Source organism: Balaenoptera acutorostrata, chromosome X (assembly GCF_949987535.1).
Source record: "Balaenoptera acutorostrata chromosome X, mBalAcu1.1, whole genome shotgun sequence".
Taxonomy (NCBI): domain Eukaryota; kingdom Metazoa; phylum Chordata; class Mammalia; order Artiodactyla; family Balaenopteridae; genus Balaenoptera; species Balaenoptera acutorostrata.
In genome coordinates, this window is record NC_080085.1 from 120,489,581 (window position 1) to 120,492,972 (window position 3,392).

General features: G+C 41.4%; 1 protein-coding gene across 1 annotated transcript; it reads right to left on the reverse strand.

The window, feature by feature from the left end:
• Positions 1 to 554: 554 nt before the first annotated feature.
• LOC102997768 (heat shock cognate 71 kDa protein-like) lies at positions 555 to 2,491 on the reverse strand. The gene is given in 2 exon segments (XM_028165021.2): positions 555 to 1,091; positions 1,094 to 2,491. Coding segments are annotated over 2 exon segments (1,935 nt in total).
• Positions 2,492 to 3,392: the final 901 nt, after the last annotated feature.

A 3,392-nucleotide genomic window follows, 5' to 3' on the forward strand; every position in this document is an offset into this window, starting at 1 on the left:
GCTACCCCCTGTATGCCAGCTGTTGTACTGTACTGTAAGATTAAAAATGTTTATTTTTTGTGTTTGTTTTTTATGTATTATTTATGTCAAAAGTATTGTAAACCTATTACAGTACAGTTCTATATAGCTGATTGTGTTAGTTGGGTACCTAGGCTAATGTGTTTGGTTTAGTTTGGCTTGGTTTGTTGATTTATTTTTGTTTGTTGGTTTTTATATTCCATATATGAATGAAATCATATGGTATTTGTCTTTCTCTGACTTATTTTACTTAGCATAACACCCTCAAGGTCCATACATATTGTCACAAATAATGCCTACATTTTTTTTTGCCAATTTTAAATACAGTTTTATTTACGACATTGCATTTTCCACTTACAGTACAGTGCTTGTAAAGTGCAATGTTATTTCCTTTCCCTGTGCACACATTCCATGTTCAAGTATCAAGAATGCCCAGTTTACTACAGCAGCTCAACTTTAAAACTGCCATGGAATTTGCTACAGATTTGGGTCCTTCAATGTTGTGTGGAATAATGCTACACCTATGCTAGGCTGGCTTAATCAACCTCTTCAATGGTGGGCTCAGAGGAGGCACCACCAGATGGAAGAGCTCCACCACCAGGGAAGCCCCCAGGCATTCCTCCTGGCATGCCTCCTGCGCTCTGGTACAGCTTGGCAATGATGGGGATGCAGACTTTTTCCAGCTCCTTCTGCTGATGTTCAAATTCTTCCTTCTCTGCAGTCTGGTTCTTATCAAGCCAGTTGATTATTTCATTACACTTATCAAGAATCTTCTGTTTGTCCTCATCATTAATTTTGCCTTGAAGTTTCTCATCCTCAACAGTAGCTTTCATGTCGAAAGCATAGGATTCAAGAGAATTCTTCGAAGACACCTTATGCCGCTGCTTCTCATCTTCAGCTTTGTACTTCTCTGCTTCCTGAACCATGCGTTCAATGTCTTCCTTGCTCAAACGGCCCTTATCATTAGTGATGGTAATCTTGTTCTCTTTTCCTGTGCTCTTATTCACAGCACAGACATTGAGGATGACATTGGCATCAATATCAAAAGTGACTTCAATCTGAGGAACACCACGGGGGGCGGGGCAGGAGGTATGTCTGTGAGTTCAAACTTGCCAAGCAGGTTGTTATCCTTGGTCATGGCACGCTCACCTTCATAAACCTGAATGAGTACACTGGGCTGGTTGACCGAGTAGGTTGTGAAGGTCTGCGTCTGCTTGGTGGGAATGGTGGTGCTGCACTTGATGAGGACAGTCATGACTCCACCAGCAGTTTCATTTCCAAGGGAAAGAGGAGTGACATCCAACAGCAGCAAGTCTTGAACATTTTCCGATTTGTCTCCAGATAGAATGGCTGCCTGGACAGCTGCACCATAAGCAACAGCCTCGTCAGGGTTGATGCTCTTATTCAGTTCTTTCCCGTTGAAGGAGTCCTGTAGAAGTTTCTGAATATTGGGGATGCGGGTTGAACCACCCACCAGGACAATATCATGGATCTGAGACTTGTCTAGCTTGGCATCCCGAAGGGCTTTCTCCACAGGGTCCAGTGTGCCACGGAACAGGTCAGCATTCAGTTCTTCAAATCGGGCATGGGTAATTGAGGTATAGAAGTCGATTCCTTCATAGAGGGAATCAATCTCAATACTGGCCTGGGTGCTGGAAGAGAGAGTGCGCTTAGCACGCTCACAAGCAGTACGAAGGTGACGGACAGCCCTCTTGTTCTCACTGATGTCCTTCTCGTGCTTGCGCTTGAATTCTGCAATAAAATGGTTGACCATCCGGTTGTCAAAGTCCTCTCCACCTAAGTGGGTATCTGTACATTTGACCTCAAAGATTCCATCCTCAATAGTGAGAATTGCCACATCAAAAGTGTCACCACCTAAATCAAAGATCAGCACATTTCTTTCTGCTCCAACCTTTTCGTCTAAGCCATAGGCAACAGCAGCAGCAGTTGGCTCGTTGATGATTCTAAGTACATTGAGCCCAGCAATAGTTCCAGCATCTTTGGTAGCCTGACACTGAGAATCATTTAAGTAAGCGGGTACTGTGACAGCAGCATTGGTAACAGTCTTCCCAAGGTAGGCTTCTGCTATTTCCTTCATCTTTGTCAAAACCATGGATGACACCTCCTCTGGATAGAAACTTTTTGTCTCTCCCTTGTATTCTACTTGAATCTCAGGCCTGCCTGCATCATTCACCACCATGAAGGGCCAATGCTTCATATCAGACTGGACAACAGCATCATCAAATCTTCATCCAATGAGGTGTTTGGCATCAAAAACCGTGTTGGTGGGATTCATTACAACTTGGTTCTTTGCAGCATCACCGATCAATTGTTCGGTATCAGTAAAGGCGACATAGCTTGGGGTAGTTTGGTTCCCCTGATCATTGGCAATTATTTCCACCTTTCTGTACTGGAAGACACCCACACAATAGGTGGTGCCAAGATTAATGCCAACTGCAGGTCCCTTAGACATGGCTACTGGAGTGCAGGCCCAGGTCCACTGGAGGAGAAAACAGCAATCTGTAAAGCTGCCGCCACATTCAATGAGACCCAATGCCTACATTCTTAACCACGGTTATTTACTGCCTTCCAAATAGTCCAGTTTTACCACAGCAAAGGCTATAAGACGGTTTGGGTTCCCATTCATCAAGAAGGTTTTTTTGATCCAGATAATAGAATGATTATGGTAAAATCTAGGTGAAGGGTAAATGGGAGTCTTTGTAACTATTTCTGTAAGTGTGAAATTATTTCAAAATGAAAAATTAACCAAAAAAAGACTCCCCCAAACTATCACTATTTGTAGATAACATGACTTTATATACAGAAAACCCTAAAGACTCCACAAAAAAAAACTGTTAGAATAAACAAATTTAGTAAACTTGCAGGATACAAAAATCTATATACAAAATCTGTTGCGTATCTATACACTGATAACAAATTAGCAGAAAGAGAAATTAAGAAAACAATCCCATTTATAATTGCATCAAAAAGAATAATATACCTAGGAATAAATTTAACCAAGGAGGTGAAAGACCTGCACACTGAAAACTATAAGACAGTAATGAAAGAAATTGAAAAAGACACATATAAATGTAAAGATATTCCATGCTCATGGATTGATAGAATTAATACTGTCAAAATGTCCATACAACCCAACAGACGTAGAGAACAAATGTATGGATATCAAGGGGAAAGGGGGGGCAGTGGGAGGAATTGGGAGATTGGGATTGACATATATACACTATTGATACTATGTATAAAGTAGATAACAAATAAAAAACTACTGTATATAGCACAGGGAGCTCTACTCGATGCTCTGTGGTGACCTAAATGGGAAGGAAATCCAAAAAAGAGGGGATATATGTATACATACA